The 17,171-nt window shown below is 36.7% G+C and overlaps 1 protein-coding gene across 19 annotated transcripts in view; it reads right to left on the reverse strand.

Annotated features, from left to right (window-relative positions):
• IGSF11 (immunoglobulin superfamily member 11) overlaps positions 1 to 17,171 on the reverse strand; it is a 301,378-nt gene that overhangs the window by 75,219 nt on the left and 208,988 nt on the right. For 5 of the 19 annotated variants that reach the window (XM_054480095.2, XM_054480096.2, XM_054480094.2 and 2 more), the window contains 3 exons: positions 5,133 to 5,255; positions 4,186 to 4,336; positions 168 to 2,486 (listed from right to left, as the gene is read on the reverse strand). In XM_054480095.2, the coding sequence (XP_054336070.1) occupies positions 2,045 to 2,486; positions 4,186 to 4,336; positions 5,133 to 5,255 (716 nt within the window). In that variant the 3' untranslated portion in view covers positions 168 to 2,044. Of the gene's footprint in view, positions 1 to 167; positions 2,487 to 4,185; positions 4,337 to 5,132; positions 5,256 to 17,171 lie in introns of those variants that run through there. The other 14 variants (XM_054480105.2, XM_054480104.2, XM_054480103.2 and 11 more) reach the window with 6 other exon arrangements.

The following is a 17,171-nucleotide window of genomic DNA, read 5'->3' on the forward strand; positions in this document are numbered from 1 at the left end:
GGAATCAAACTAAATTTAAGAGAAAGATTAAGTAATTTTTGGAATACCATGTGCCTATCAAAATTATTATAAATATTATTTAACAGGATGGAGAAAATCTTGTAACATTAAAGAGAATACTAAGTTTTAAAATGACATACTCATTAATATTGATAATTAATGACAACTTATTTTATATGAATAAAATTTTATTGAATTTTAGATAATTAGAAAGAATAAAGAAATGCAAGATAAATGCTTTCTAAACAGCATCTGATAGAGTCATCTTTTCAGTGTCATGGTATTTTCACTTTTCTTTATAAAAAGTATAGACATTCATTTATTTAAATTTTTACAAAGTAAGAACCATCAAATGGAAAAAAAAATAAGTAATGCTAAAGTAAATTCAGCTTTTTATCAATACTGAAATGGTTGGCAATGGTTAGGTTCTGAGTGTAGCCTTCTTGGAAAAACAGTGTTTGCAGCAGCTGTTGGTTTCCATTAATTCACATAACTGAAAAAAATGTCAGGAAGCCACTCCCTGTGAAGACTACGCTTGCAGGAGAAGAGAGCAAAAAGTACGGTGGTAAGAGGGAGTGAGAAAGAAAAGACACTCTTATTGAGACATGGGATGAGTATCATAAGTAATCTAGGAAACAAATCTGGGAAGAAATTTGTGGGTTGCTTAAAGTGTGGTTAAGGCAAGACAGTCACTAATACAAGTATGGCCAGATCTACATAGCACAAAATAAAGTGGGGGAGTTTGTAAATTAATCTGGTGAACCACAAGGCCAGCCAAGCCAGGTAGTAACCATAAAAGGAATCTCTTTACAGTGGTGTAAAATGCATCTGGGCAACACTGCAACCCTGAGCTGACACACATGTAGGGTAGACAATTCCAGGAGCACAACCAGAAGATAACACCTTTAGTCTCAGTCTTACCTCTTTTGCAAAAAGAATTATTTTGAAAAACAAAACAAAACAAAAAAACAACGTCTGCCCTCCCTGACAAGTAAGTTAACCTCTACTTGTCAAATAAGGAGAAAGTTACCTACCTCAATACAAAAGGCATCAGGTGCTGCCCTCATTAATAGTAACCTACTGTAATAGCAAGGGAGATCTGAACAACCTTGCTCTGAGAGGCTGCCCAGCAAGGCTACAACCCCTTAGCCCTACCTTCCTGCCCACACAACCTAGCTCGGTCATGATATGATGGACCTCTATGAGCTCACTAAATACAACCATTGAACAAGGTATTACACAACAGTCTTTTCTTTCTTAGCCCAATGCCTCTCATGTATTTAAAAAAAATCTTTTATAAAAAAATATTTTTCCAGGAAAAAATAAACAGTAATTGCCATGGACCTGTAACAGATCCTAGAATAACACAGACAGGCAAGAATCTGTCAATATAGCAATATTCCAAATATGAAATTCATGGTTCAGGAAGAGATAAATAAATAAATATGAAGGGGCTTCTCAAAGACGTTTCCTTTGTCTTCCCCCATTTCTTACTGAATTTTGCTCATGTAAAAAGTTTTGATCATATGATAGAAGAGTCAGCCCTGTTGGGACCAATATTAACCACTTACACCATTAAGCCCTCTACATAACGAGGGAATTGGGAGAGACGGAACATATCACAGGGTTGCTTGTTATTTTCTTAAAGACACCTACCTTTTAAAATAATTTCAATATTTAAACTCCATCTGGCACTTTAGTCTCTTAAAAATTATTAAGTTAGGCATGAAGAACAAGCCCATCTGGGCGGCAGTTTGGATTTTAAGTGCTATTCTGCTCTTATATCTTTTTCCTTGGCTTGGCACATCTTTGAGATCCAGCAGAATCCCAGGACATCTTTGGTGGGGAAGCAAGTCTTCATGATGGAGCATTCCAGTCCATTTTACACATCTTAGTGGCCAAGTAACAGCACTGCCTTCTTCTTTGTGCGTTTTACTAATATAATTATAAGGAAGTGTTCTTTCCCAGCACTCCCCACCCCACCCTCCCCCTTGCATGAGGGCATTCCGTTTATTCATTTCTGAACACAACATTTCCTCATGTCCTATACCAAGGACCCGGCCCGACTCTGGGCTGGTACCATGACAGGTACTGCACCAATTCGTTCCAGCGTTGCGTGGCTGATGGTGTAGGAATGAGTGTGTGGAGGCCGAGGCTTCCTACTGACTGAGCCATTGCTCCTGGACATCACCTGTGGTGATGACCCTCTGTTGGCTGTCACTACCAGAGTCTTATGTTGACCTGGGACCAGATGGGTCCCATTAGCATAAATGGATGGTATGTTGGCATTGCCCGAGTGGAAAGAGAAAGACTGGCCCAAGTCACTGAAGTGGTTGACTGACTCTGTGTTTCTATGAACTTTTGGATTGTTGCTCCAGTATCGACTGTTGTAGGTATTGGAAGAGGTTAGTGTGTTGTTGTCCGAGGAGGAAATCTCAGTGTGAAATGCTTTGGCAGAAGAACATTTGGGTGGAAGATCATCCTCTCTGAAAGGAACAAAATAAAGTCGTCATGAGGATTTACTTCAAGTTAATCCTATCCTCCTACCCTGGAATCTTTCTTTTCATGTTAAGGCTTATACATTCAAAAAACAAATCCAGGAGAGACTACTCTGTCGTGAAAGCAGGCATGGCAACCCTGGATGGCCTCAGCTTTGGTATCCATTCCCTTTGAGACAACGGTCAAGAAAATCTCTCCTCAGCTTCTCAGTCTCCAACAGTAGAAAAGGATATCTCAGATCTCTCAGAGAATGTCTCTTCCAAAACAACTTTTAAATATATATGTAAATAACATTCACATAAATATGTTTATATATCATATAGTAAATACATAACAAATCTTGCTTTATATATATTTATAGTAAATATTTAGTATCTTGCTTTATATATATAGTAAATATTCACATATAGTAAATATTTATTCACACATAAATATTTACTGTAAGTAGGAAATTAGTCCATGAAGAAATCTACTAAACTAGGTGCCATAAAATAGCTGGGAAATCAAACTATAGGTATGCAGAACTTAAATAAATAATCAGAGTTGGCCTGACTGTATTACCCTTTGGAGTTTGAGAAATCACTGCGGGATGCTGATGAGAGGTTTTCCTCAGTAATCTTATCCTGGGATAGACTCTATCCCTGCATATGGCCCAAATGCTTAAGAATTACAACAGCCTAAAAGAAGTCATTTATTTAATTTAAGATGCTAACCAATTCATTTAACATTTATTGGGTACATTTTACAATATGTTTCATGTAAAAAAGACACAAATCCTACACCTAAGAAACCTATAGTCAATGAGGGTAGTAATCAATGCAAGAATGTTTACAAGTCTGAAAGGTTGGGCAAGGGGCTAAAGACAACTTATGTGAGGAGGTGATGCCTGGCCTAATCTAGAAACAGATCAAGGAATTTAGTAAAGAGATGGATCAAATGAAAAGCATGGTCCAGGAAGAGGACAGAGGCTTGAGCAAAAGCCCTGAGCAATGGGAAAATGCAGGACAGACTGGAAGGCAAAGTGAGCTGAGAGTGATGAGAGAGAAGATACGCAGGCAAGAATCAGATCCTGTAAGGCTATGGTATGTCTCACTACTGAGACTAGAGTCATTACAGCATTTTCAATAAGGATATGCCATGATGAAATCTGAGACTGAGCCGGAACCCTCAAATCTCCCCAATATGACTAGAGTCACTTTTCTTTAAAGATGATGTTGGCATTGTTTTCTTAAAATGTTCATATTCTTGTCTGAACTACCTTTCTGAGCCATAATGCTGTGGCCTGACTGTGTACAGGCACTGCTATGCTCTTACGGAGTTCCTTCTTGCTTTATGTTCACATCTATTATAAATGTCAATAGTAAACACGTTTTAGACACTACCTTTCCCATTGTGGTAGCCACGTAACCTAACCCTGCCTACCCTGGAGACATGGAAGAGCAGGGGAATCTTCATTTGTATCCTCCTAGTTGGGCACATGCTGGACCCTTTCCCTCCTTCATGATCCAGTGAATAAAACTGAGTAGTACCATGAAGCAAAGTGATATACAAGAAAATACCATTTAGCCACTTTAATAATCTCGGCCATCAGAGTTTTATGATTAGCAGATATATCTTAACTGACAAAAATGAATAGAAGTACATAATGGCTATGCAGGACAAATTTTAAAAATCTGACATACAAACCTTATTTCATTAGGAATTTCTTCTTCTTCCTCCTCTTTATTTTTGCTTCTCCAGTAAAAGAATGCCCCTAAAATTAGTGCAATGCAAAAAATGATAATAACTGCACCAGTGCCAATGGCTCCAGCTATTAGTCCAATGTTCCTGGGCTGGGCTGCAAAATATATTTAAGATATATTTAAAGAAAAAAGAAAGAGAGAAATAGCATATACCCATGCACCTGTAATAAGCACATAAGCTTACTAAATAATCTGCTTAAAACGTATAAAACTGTCTAAAATCTTTCATCTATATAAAGTTAAACCTCAATTAACTTTCTATATTGTCAGTGGCTAGGAATAACACATAGTAGGCTCTGAACATATTTTGAATGAATAAACAATTAAATGACTTGCACATTTTAGGAGAACAATACCTACATTAGGTAACAAACAGCACCAATCTAACTTGCCTGATCTACCCTATATGAATGCTGGAAACTAGGGGATATCCTTCTACCTCAACCCAGCCAGATCACTCCCTTTTGCAACTGGAATTCAAATATCCCAGAATTCTCAACTAAAGAGAAGTTTTCTACACTGCCATTTATAACCTAGACACTCCAAAATTATGCAGATACAAGAAACAAGGAAAAAACACAAGAAAGTCTTGCTATACCCATAAGATTATTACGATTTTTATAATGTCTATAGCATTATATGATAAGAAACTGTCCAATTTTATTGATCCTGAGGAGAAAGATATTTTGCATAAAGATTATCATATTGCTGAGGCTGGAAAGTATACTAAAACATTTACAAACTATTTTCAATAATAATTAAAACCAAAATAATTTCTATTTAATCTTCAGATAACCTTAAGACAATTCATCAGAACTCTTCATTTTCTGGTATAACAAAGATCTTAGAGTTTCAGACCCATGGTTGACATCAGAATTTCCATATGCTTACGTGAAATAACCTGGAGATCCAGAAGACAGGTGCTGGTTCCAATAGCATTAGAAGCCACGCACTGGTACAAACCTGAAGACAGGGCACTGATGTTCCGGATGGTGACTGTTCCCTGGACCTGGTCTGTCACAAAAATAACAATCGAGTGAGGATTTGGCAGGACTAATAGCAAAACCAAAGAAATCAGCAGAAGACCATAAAAACAGACGAACACTGGAGAGCTATCAATAAATTTCTTTTTTGGGGGGGTAGGGTGGGAAATTACTGGTTCATGAATGTTAAAGACTAAAATTACTACATCACTTTAAAGACCTGGAACTTTGGAGGGCTGTCCTAAATAAGAACAATCTTAAAACTGAATCTGCAGGTTAGCATGTAAAGTCCTAAATGTTCGTAGACTTCCCTGAGGAAATGGTGGCTAATACTTATCCTAGGGAATTTAAGGTAACACCAAATTCTAGTTCTGAGGAACTGCAATAACATAAAGATCATGTTAAACTTATAATAACTTTAACTTCATACCTGATGAAGAAAATATCAAATCTGTGCTCTAAGGTATAGACTGTTACTCCCTAACAACAATTACAGTTGTTTGTGTTAGCTCAGATCCTCCAAGAAGTAGGCACCAAGACAACTGTGAGGTTTCCTGGAGGAAATACCAGTAAAGGAAATGTGAGAGGAAGCTGCAGAAGGCAGGGAGAGCCTCAGACTTCGGTGTAGGTCTCACCACTCACTGTCAAGGGGAGAGGGAAGCAAGGAAGATTGGGTAGAAAGAGTCTCAGGCTGCAACACAGTTTTATGGAAGTGTCCACCAGGCAGATGGGGAGTCCTTGAGCCAAAGTCACCTGTTAAGGGAGTCCCATGCTTTGCAGAAATAGGCCTGCATTAGGCCCTAACCCTAACCCTAACTCCTCATCACTGGCTGGGAGCAGCCCAGGGGAAGCTTGGTCTTGGTGCAAAGCAGTGGTGGATCTACAGGGGAAGCTGCAGGGCTTTCAGTCAATCATGTTCCCCACATCAGGAGTTTGAACAACAAATTTTCAAGGCCACTGCACTGGTATTGCCAAGAAATGCTTCAATAGTTCACATTTTAGTAATTCATCAACATTAGCATAGTTTGATTATTTATTCCTATAAAATATAAATGACTTACAGGAATAACTTTAAAAAGTTAATAGTTATTAGTATGTTCCAGGCATTGGGTAAGCTTTTATATGTATTATTTCAATCTTTACAATTACTCTGAGGTATTTTTATTATTAATCTCATTGAACAGTCAAGGAGACTGAAGCTTTAGATGTTTAATAAGATTACACAGCTGGTTGTCAAGAAATTCAATTGGATGAAGGGGCTGTCTCACCTCTAAGCTCTAGGCTTCACTGCCTTCCTTATGCAGGAAAGAGAATACATTCTGTCATCTCAACCATTCAAAATAGCTGCAAATTTAGAAGTAAATGGAAAAGCCTCCTAATAGGACAAGTAAAAAAATATTCTGGCACAAAGTCCAAGTATGCCTGGGGCAACACCTAGAGCTATCCCCATCCTGGGCTACTTATTTTTACATGGAACTAAGATTTAGTTAACTGGTTTCTGCTGGCAATCATCATCTCTATCTAGATCAAAGGCAGAAGCAGACAGGAGGAGTCAGCAAAAGCAGACCTGAGTAAAGTATGCATGCATTTATTAATTCATTCATTTAATAAATAAATATTTATTGAGCATCTTCCTTTGTGCTTGGTTTTCTGAGGATGGTGATAAAATAATGAACAAGATAGGCCCAGTCCCTTACCCTAAAGAGACAAGTATGCACACAATTACAATACATGGGATAAGTGCCAGCCAGTGCTAGAGAACAGAGGGTGATAGGGGAGCATACAGGAGGGACATCTAATGAGGGATTGAGAAATCAAATAGACTGCAGGGGAGGAGAAAATAATTGCTATCTCAGAAATTACCAGGCACACAGAAAGGTGCTAAATAAAGGTAATCAATAAATAAAAGTGCTGCCTACTCTTTAGTGTCTGTTGTGTACCACATACACTGCACTAACAGCATTAAATATGCCTCATTTAATGTCCGTAACAAGCTTATGTTCTATATTCCCTACTTTTCAAAGATAAGACAACTCAAAGAAGCTATGAAATTTGTCCAAGATCACAGAGTACACAAGTAGCAGCAATCTACAAAATGAGGTTTGTCCAAGTCCAAAGCTTATACTCACCATACATACACCTGGCACTCTAGTAAGGCATTTAAAACCACATTATTCTATAGGATGCATCTATAGAATATTTCCTGACCAATAAATGTTCTAATGCTGTAATATAAACTAAGCGATGTGCCTATCTCCCTCTTCATGTACACATGTACTAATATCATCAACGCAAGAAAACCATAATCTCTGGGCAATCAACCACATAATTTGTGTTCCTGGGGTTTTTGTTGTTGTTGGTAGTGGTGGTGGTGGGTTTTCCCCTAAGCTCTGGAATTCTAAAAATTTGATGAGCTCACACCAAACTGGTAATTTTGTTGACATTTCCAGAGACAATTTGGGAAATTTTAAACAGCTCATCTACGCAGCATTCTGGCATGTAGAAAGAGGTAAACTGTAAAGACTCTTGCTTTGAAAAGTTATTTTTAAAAGGTGAAGTCAATGTCTTCCTTTTGTCTCTATAGATGCCAATACCATGAGCATGTTTCTGTAAGATAATATTATTAAATGAAGTTGATATACCATGGTAGATTTAACTTGGAATATAATCAGGGAAGGAGACAGGTACATTGATAACAGAAGATTAACCAGAACAAAACAGCCCTGTTTATATAGACAAGGCAAAATAGAGAAGGGAGCAACTCCAGCAAACAGCAGACTGTTTGCAGCCACAAAGCACATAGCCCTTCCTGAAACTAGCGGGCTAATTCTGCCATCTGTCATTTCACTTGGTCTGCTCAGGCAGGGAAGTAGTTTTCCGAAATAGAGAATAAATACTTTTTTGAGCTTCTTTTAAAGAATAGGGAAAGTTCAATGGCATGAAACGACATAGTTTGGGCAACTCAAAGGACCTCACACTCCACTGTTTTAGTTCACAGCAACTATGCACTTGGTTTACCACCTACATATCTGGCACAGAAGGCCCTTCTGAATTAGAAAAAAACAAATGTTAGTGTACATTTCCAGTTCCATCCTTTCTCCTTAGTTCCAGAATGCTGCCTCTGGCTGCCTAGTAGCTGATGTATCTGCTAAGAGCATGTTCCAGTTAGACAGCCTAAGTTTGAATCTATTCTACCTACTACCAGTCATATGGTCTTGAGTGTGTTCCCTGTTCTTCATCTATATTTTAGTTTCCTCATCTGTAATATGGAGCTACCAAAGTGCCTACAAATCGTAGATTACTGTGAGGACTAAATGAAAGGTTAGTATAGTATATGGTAATGTTTCCATGTAGGAATTCCTTCCTGGTACTTCTAGGGGAACTGATATATTTTTCTGAATCATAAAAAAATTCAGTCAAGAAATATGAAAAATGTCTAGTGTCTCCCAATGGATATTAATTCCCAATAGATATTGATCTTCAGGAGTTGAAGAGTTAGATAAGAATTCTTAAATCATAATTATATATTTTCATATGACTTATATATTTTAAATAATGAGTAACTATAATAAACTGAACATTTCTTATATAAAAGTTTCAGAAGTATTCTGTAGGCTATATAATAATGGATGTATACCTTACTGTTATTTGAATGAATACATCAAAATTATATATTTCAATAATAGGTAAAAATGATCCTAACCTGAAAAAGATATTTTTTAAAAATCGTAAATAAAGGGAAATACAAAATAAATGTCAAATAAAAATCTGTGGAAAAAAAGATGACATCACAAATACTTAATATCAAACTCTATTAAAGATAAATTTAAAATATAACATTGGACACAGAAAATTTTATTTCATTTTGTGTTGATGCTGGCTGAATTAAGGCAGAGATGGAGAAGGGACAGGGAAAGAACCTGTTCCCATTAATAGAATTTCCAAGGGCACCGTCCAGATGGATGTTAGGATACTTCCTGCTTCACAGTAGCTCAGTGCCTTTAGACAATGATAAAAATATTTTGTCTGTTTGCCCTGATTTTGGTTTGGCATTGAAACAGATATTGCTTTTGCCAAGTCAGGTTTTAAATTCACTTCTGATGTCATGTTAGTATACTGCTGAGCAACATTCTCATCCTCTTCTATTTGTGTTTCTGCCATTCAAGTATTCACAAAGAGCTGAAGCTTATAGCAAATATTCAAACTTGTGAAAATACCAATGAACATTACTCAGCATTATTTGAATAATATAGTGTGTATAAATACATTAGTATCTCTTTGCAAGAATGATTCACCATTAGCAACATACAAGAAGGCCATGACCACACACTTATCACATGGCAAAAGCTACAAGCAAGACCAACTAATTAGATTTTGACTGCTTCTCTCCTACACACTTTTGTTGACTCTGCTTTTACGTTTAACTGGACATCAACAGATTCTTCTGAATCCGTATATCTCTATGTTGACTGTTGCTCTTTAATTCTCAAAGAATGGCACATGGTGTTCAAGAAATGTTACCATTATCATTATTTCAATCCCCATATAGAGGTCCCAGGAGACCACTAACTCTGCTTTCCTCAAGCAAACTTCTACAAATTTCTCTTCTGAGTTAAGATGGTTACTGTTGATTCAGTGTCCCACAACAGGAATCTGAGTTAACTCTGACTCTTCTGAGTTTAAACATCTAATCAAGCTCCATATATTGTAATTTTTTCCTCAATCTCTCTTGAATCTTACCCTCCCCCACTGTGCCTTCTCCGCCCCTGTCACTAGGGACTTAGTTCAGGTCCTTTTCATTTCTTGATGGGGCTATCAACAAAGCCTTCCATTTATGACTGGCTGCCAATCTTTCAGCCTGATTACTGACAGAGTTTCTAAAATGCGTATCTGGTCATCTTCTCTTGTTTATAAATGTCAGCGCATCTCTACACTTAAAGATAACATCCAAACTCCTTGCATATTATATAAAGCCTTTCACAATCTGGACTTCATCTTTTCAAGCTCCTCTCTCGTCAAATCCCCACGACCCTTTATGTCAGCTTCACAGATCTTCTCACTAAAAATGTCAAACTTTTACACTTGCAAGATTTTGCAAGCATGGTTCCCTGTATTTATAATACCCACTTTTAACCAGTAAAACTTCTATCCATCATTTAAGACCCTTTTCCTGCTTGGGAATCCTTTTCCCTATAAAGTTCTTCCTGGACTCTTCAGGGACAAGTAATATTTCTATCATTTAAATTTTATAGCACTGCATACATTTTTATAGCATTAACATGTAGTGCTATGATTTTCTCTTTATATCTGTCTCCTCCATTAGGCAGTGAGCTTTAGGATGGAGATATGTTTCCTTGTATTTCTCCACCTGCCCCAACACTCAACTCTGAAGCAGCTGCAAAGAGTAAGGTGTATGTTTATGTGTGTGCACACACACACATATATGTAAAAATGAATGAATATATACACAAATTAATATGGTTATAACTGTTGACATTTAATCTTTTAAAAAAGAGGAAGTACTGAACATTATATGGGATTTGCTTCTTTATGTCAGCAGGCAAAAAAAAGGGAGAAAAAACTCAACTTCAATTAGAATAACATCTTGATAAAGAAGAAATAAGCACTCATTTATTCAGCACTTCTAGTGGGTGAAAATTTTTCTGCTCCCCATGAAAAAAATTATGGAACCACTCTTACTGGGAAGGGAAACAGCAGTGTCAGTTCAAGAAACAGAATCAGGCGTGGTGGCTCACACCTATAGTCCCAGCACTTTGGGAGGCCGAGGCATTTGAGACCAGCTTGGTCAACATAGCAAGGCCCCATCAGGACACTAAGGCAGGAAGATAATTGAGCCCAGGAGTGTGAGGTTACAGTAAGCTGTCATCATGCCATTGCACTCCAGCCTGGGGGGGTAACAGAGCAAGACTTTGTCTCTAAAAAATGAGAGAAGAGAAAGAGAGAGAACAAAGAGGAGAGAGGAGAAGAGAAGAGATAGAAAGTGAGAGAGAGGAGAGGAGACAGAGAGAGAGAGAGAGAAAGAGAGAGAAAGACAATATAAGATTCCTGAGTGTTACAACCACGCCAAAATAATTTTAGTCCTTCCTATCAGTTTTGGGCAAACCTGGTCTCTTCTAGTAGCCTCAGTCTTTTCCCTTGTAACATGAGAGTGGGACCATGGTGATATTTAAGATACTCTCCTGCTACAGCTATGATCTCTAAAGATCTACACAGAGTTCACAGGCAAGCAGGAGAGTTAATCATCTCTCTTCACTGTATTAAATTATGAAAGGATGATGAAAACAGAGGATTTCTTACAAACCATGAAAGAAAAATGTATAATCTAGTTTCAGAAAATGTTAACCATTAATAATGAAAATAAATACACTATATATTTACCAAGATAAAATAATGGATAGAAAATGAATTGCCATTATTTGCATATAATTTTTAAAAACACATTTTAAAGTTCTCCATGCATCTTTAAACCGTGAAGGTTATTCTCCCCTTTAAGTCAGAAGGGAGGTGTTTTTTTTCTAATTATCCCTCAGCTTTCCTTTCTGAGTTCAAGTTTTACTGACCATTGTGAGAAACAACTGTGCTTATCTCCATCCTTGGTTGCCAAGAAGCTGCAGGACTTGGAGAGTGGGTGTCATTCCAGGAAGGAATTCCACTCCATGGCTTGATATGCAGCTCCTGTGAGCTAGCTCCAGCCCTGGATTTTCAATTGCTGCAGGACAAATCCCGTGTTGCCTCACATCTCCAATCATCTCACTCAACAGCACAGGGCCCAGCCGCCCGACCACACTCACTGTATGGACAATCATCCCTTTCCTGTTTTGCTCATCCCTTCATCTTCCCGAAACCTCTAGAGCTGTTGGCAGAAACAAATAGAAAACATAACCTACAGCTTTAGAGAAACTATAGAACAATCCAGGTGAAGAGTTCACATGAGGAAAACAGGAAAGGAATGTCACCGTGAAGAAAAGTTAACTACACAACAAACAGGAGGATTAGCATACAAAGAGCATAAAGTTATGTGAAGGTCACTATAAAATTAGTATGCTTAAAATTATTAAACATATACAGAATAGTCACCATAATAAAAGAGGATGATGCCATGAAGAGACAAAAGCAACATAGAAATAGCCAGGTGCTGTGGCTCACATCTGTAATCCCAGCTACTCGGGAGGCTGAGGTAGGAGGATTGCTTAAGGGCCAGGAGTTTGAAGTTGCAGTGAGCAGTGATTGTGCCACTGCACTGCAGCCTGGATGACAGAACGAGACTTCATCTCTTAAAAAAAGGAAAGAAAAGAAGAAAATAAATTCCAAAACTCAGTGGATAAGCTGAACAGCCATCAGAGTAGAAGAGAGAACTGGTGATCTGGAAAAATAAAAAACGAAAACAAAAACAAAAACCAGAATGCCACACAGAAAAGTAAAGAAGGTAAAGACATTTATGGATAAGCAAAGGATTAAAAAAACATGGTTTACAGAATTAAAAGACTAAACCAAGAGCTAACAGGAAACAATAAAGAAAGAAGAGAAAAGGCTATATTCAAAAATATAAGGACAGAGATTTTTCCAGAAGTGACAAAAAATACAATCTCTCAATTTAAGAAGCACCACAAGCCCATAGCAGGATTAATAAAAATTAACACATACCTGAAATATATTCTAGGATCTACAGAACATCAAGTACAAAACAACTGCAAAAAGCAAAGGAAGGAAAACGCAAATGCCTACAGACTACCAGCAGATTTCTCAACAGAAACAAGAAAGGTGGGAAGAAAATGAAACATTTTCAAATTCTTGAGAAACAATAACTGATAATCTAGCATTTACACTCACTAAACTGCATTAAAGAGTGTAGGGAAAAAAGATATTTTCAAAGAAACAAACATTAGAACAACTTAACACTCATAGATCATCGATGTAATACCTACTGAAGGGTGTGTGTACTTCAGTATAAGAAAACGGAACACAGAAAAAATGACTGTGATGAAAGAAGCAATGGAGCAAAAAAACTGGCAAACTTTCGGGTAAATCTAAATAAAACTGAAATGTATGTAAACGATGATGAAAATGGGGATGATTAATAAGGAGAAAAGTTAAAAATAAGGTGGAACAAATATACTAAAGCCAAGAAAATAACTAAAATGCAGACAATAAAAACACAGAAATTAAACATATCAGACAGAAGCTGAGAATTATGGTGGACAGAATGAAAAGGTCCAAAAAATGGCTAATAGGAGAGAAGAGAAAGAACTGATGAGATGAAATATTCACAAAGATTAGGGAAAACGGAAGAAAGACAGCTTTCTATGGTCCTATTATTTGGATAGAGAGTAGAGATTTTTTTTACTTCTAGACTACATTAAATCAAGTATGTATTTAAGAACTTTAAGAATAAGCACTAAGAGAAATACACTTACAACTTCGAAAGTAGAGGAGAAAAAATATTATAAAGAATATTCAAATAATCAGTAGAAGATATGGGAAGAGGTGGCGTAAAGAAAAAAGCTTAATAAATAGAAAACCTCAAATAAAATATTAGACATTGAACCATACCCATAATCATTGAATTCAGAGGACAGAAGCTCTCAGATTACAGATTGAAAACCCAACTAAATCCAGATATATGTTGTTTATAAGCAATACATCTAAAACATAAAGCATGGGAAACTGAATGCCAATGAACCATATAATAGAAACGTACCAACAAGAATTGACCAAAGAAAGCCACTACATCTTTTAATTTTAATAATTAAAAATAACACAAAAAGCTTATTAAACATAGAGAAACAATGAAATATAACAAGCTTGCAAGCATCTAATGACACAGGCTCAAGATGGGTAAAGAAAATTGGCATAATTATAAGAACAAATTGACAAATCCACAATCTTACAGTGTGATTTTTAAACACATATTTCTCATAATAACATAGCTGAAGCATGTAAAATATTGCTAAAGATACAGCATATTGAATAATACAATTATAATGCTTCCTATGCAATGCATGTACCAACACCCTAACACCTGCAATATAATGGCTCTTAAATTCTCCACCTTGCTGGCTGCACTCCAAACACACTGGCCTCTTTGATATTCATCAAGTACATGGGCACATGCCTGCCTCAAAGCCTTCATATGTCCATTCCCTCTGCCTGGAATGCTCTCCAGTCCCCATATTCACATGGCGCATTCCTTCGTTATCTTTAAATATTTGTTAGAATATAATGAGGCTTACCCTAAGCACCTTACTCAAAATTGCTGCTCCTCATCCCCTAACTAATCTATCTTACCCTGATCTAATTTTTCCCCACAGAACTTTTCACCTTGTAACAAATTCTGCAATTTACTGATTATATTCCATCTCCACCCATTAGAATGTAAGCTCTACAAAGGGAAGAATATCTATCCTGTTCAGCAATGTATCTTCAGCACCTAAAACAGTTTCTGGCACCTGATAGGTGCTTAACAAACATTGGCAGGAGGGAGGGAGGGAGGGAGGGAGAAAGGAAGGAAATTTATGCAAGTTACAAAAGGTTAGATAAAATCAAAATCTGAGTTTAGCAAGACAGATTTTAAAAATAGAGGAAAGGCACATATAAACAGTATTAGGAATGAAAAGGAGACTAAATACAGAGTTTAAAACTTTGTAAGAGAATAATGATGGTAATTTAAATATTAATATTTAGTAGGGACTTACACATGCCAGCTGCTGTTCTGCACATCTTACATGCTTATTCATTCAATCTTTATCCAACCATAAGTTAGTCATGATGATTGTCTCCATTTTACATATAAGAAAACTAAGACACAATGTCACATACCCAGCGATTCCTGGATTCAGAGTTCAAAACTATGCCCACTGTCTCCAGAACTTACACTCTTAAATACATTATTCTGTTTTTGTATAGAGAATTCTATGAACATCTTGATGGTGATATGTATAACTCAAACAAAAAAGACATTTTCCAGAAAAATAGGGTAGAGAAAACCTGTACCATTAGAGAAATTAAATCAGTAGTCAAAAATCTACAAAAAAAAAAATAAGAGCAAGGCAAACTTTCATAGGCAAATTCTATAGAATCATCATGATGCCCAACTTATTCATACTATTTCAAAGAATAGAAACAAGGAAAAGCTTCCAAACTCATAAAATTATTTGATATTATATGATAATAAAATTGAACGAGGACAGATTTCTCAATAGAAACAAGAAAGGTGGGAAGAAAATGAAACATTTTCAAATTCTTGAGAAACAATAACTGATAATCTAGCATTTACACTCACTAAACTGCATTAAAGAGTGTAGGGAAAAAAGATATTTTCAAAAAAACAAACATTAGAGGACAATAGAAGACAGAAAAAAAAAACCCATAGGCCATTCTCACTGGTGATCACTGATGTAAATATTTTATTAAAATATTAGCAAACCCAATGGAACAATTTATTTTTAAAAATCACAAACAAAGAGACTTTATTCCATAAATGCAGGGATGTTTTAACAATAGAAAACGTTAAATGCAACTTATTTATTGAAATTTGGGCCCAGATAATTCTTTGTTGTGAGGGCTTTCCTTATGCATTATACGATTGTTTTTCTTTCTTCCCCAGCTTTATTGAAGCACAATTGACTAACAAAAATTGTATATATTTATGGTATATATTTTGATATACATATATACTGTGACAAGATTACCACAACCAATCTAATTAATATGTCAATCACATCACATAACTACCTTTGTGTGTGTGTGTGTGTGTGTGTGGCTGGGAACAGTTAAGATCTCCTCTCAGCAAATTTCTAGCATACAATACAGTAATGCTACATACAGTCACCATACTGTACATTAGATCTCCAGAATTTATTCATCCTGAATAACTGTAACTTTGTACCCTTTAACCCACATCTCCCCATTTCCCCCACTCCCCAGCCCATGAAAACCACCATTTTATTCTCTGTTTCTACCAGTTTAACTATTTTAGACTCCTCACTGTCTTATCTGTTTAGGCTGCTATAACAAAACACCATAAGCTGGGTATTTTATAAGCAACAGAAATTTATTTCTCATAGTTCTGGAAGGCTGGGAGCTCCAAGATTAAGACCCCAGCAGATTCACTGTCTGGTAACAGCCCATTTCCTGGTTTCTAGATGATGATGTCTTCTTGCTGTGCCCTTTCAGGACAGTTCTTTGGGTGGTCTGGGACCAACTCAGTTCTTCCCACTTTCTTGCTTGCTGTTCTCAAGAATAACTATAGAACATGCTGGGAATGCAACATCCTGAATTAAGAAGGAACTGACTGGAACACCTCAGGCTCTGTTCCAGACCCTCCTAGAAACAAGATGTCCTTCAACACTTTAGTGCAGTGACACTCGGGTATAAAACTCAGAGTGAGCTGCTTTCCGGGTTCTCTCAGCTGATGTGCAAGTGGACATGTGCAGAAGAGACTCTATCTGTTCCAGGAAGCTTTTCTGAGCCTTGGGGAACTGGCTTTCAATGAATGCTAGGCTTCTGTTGTCCTTTGCTGCCTATTAAATAATAAATACACTTCGTGAAACTTGTTTTGTGTATGAATGCTCTGTCTCACCAGACTCGGGCAAGTAACCAGTGCACAGTAAATTTGCTTCACAGTCCTTACTTGGTGAAAAGAACTAGTTAGTGCACTGAGTCTCTTTTATAAGGTTGAAGACATCATGCCTTTTTACCACTAAGTACTTTAGTGAATACTTCCTAAGAACAAAGACACATTTTATGGAATCACACAGTACACGTATTAAAGTCGAGAAATTTAACTCTGATCTAATAGTATTAGCTAATCTATAGTTTATATTCAGTTTCATCAATTATCTCAACCATGTCCTTTATAGCTATTTCTTTTTCTGTTCAGATTCTAAACCAAGATTCTTCATTATGTCTAGTCATCTTAACCCATTTA

The sequence above is a fragment of the Pongo pygmaeus genome, chromosome 2 (assembly GCF_028885625.2).
Source record: "Pongo pygmaeus isolate AG05252 chromosome 2, NHGRI_mPonPyg2-v2.0_pri, whole genome shotgun sequence".
NCBI lineage: Eukaryota > Metazoa > Chordata > Mammalia > Primates > Hominidae > Pongo > Pongo pygmaeus.